The 342-nt window shown below is 62.9% G+C and overlaps 1 protein-coding gene across 2 annotated transcripts in view; it reads left to right on the forward strand.

The window, feature by feature from the left end:
- The first annotated feature begins 6 nt into the window (after positions 1-6).
- EMB (embigin) overlaps positions 7-342 on the forward strand; it is a 48,353-nt gene continuing 48,017 nt past the window's right edge. For both annotated transcript variants that reach the window (XM_019517889.1, XM_019517888.1), the window contains exon 1: positions 7-108. In XM_019517889.1, the coding sequence (XP_019373434.1) occupies positions 18-108 (91 nt within the window). In that variant the 5' untranslated portion in view covers positions 7-17. The remainder of the gene's footprint in view (positions 109-342) is intronic.

Consider the following 342-nt stretch of genomic DNA (forward strand, 5'->3'; position numbering starts at 1 on the left):
GGCTCCCGGCCGGCACCATGCGCGCTTGCGGCCCCAGGACGCGCGCCCTGCGGCTGCCGCTGCTGCTCTCGCTGGCTGCGCTGTGCCTGTCGGAGGACGAGGTCTCAGGTAAAACATCCTGCCCAACAGCTGCTGCTGTCTGCAGCCCGGGGCCCGGGAGCGATGCCCTTCGCCTCTTGGATGCTGCAGTATCCGACAGGTCCCGTCGCCTTTGGGGATCAGTGGGTGGGGGGAGACGCCTGGTCAGACCTGCCCTGAAGGCTGCCGTGGCTCAGGGGCATTGATCTTTCCCTCCCTGCTCAAGGTGAAGCGGTTTTCTTGATTTTTTTTTTTTTTTTTTTT

Source organism: Gavialis gangeticus, unplaced genomic scaffold, assembly GCF_001723915.1.
Source record: "Gavialis gangeticus isolate Ggan-Ray unplaced genomic scaffold, GavGan_comp1, whole genome shotgun sequence".
NCBI classification, from domain to species: domain Eukaryota; kingdom Metazoa; phylum Chordata; order Crocodylia; family Gavialidae; genus Gavialis; species Gavialis gangeticus.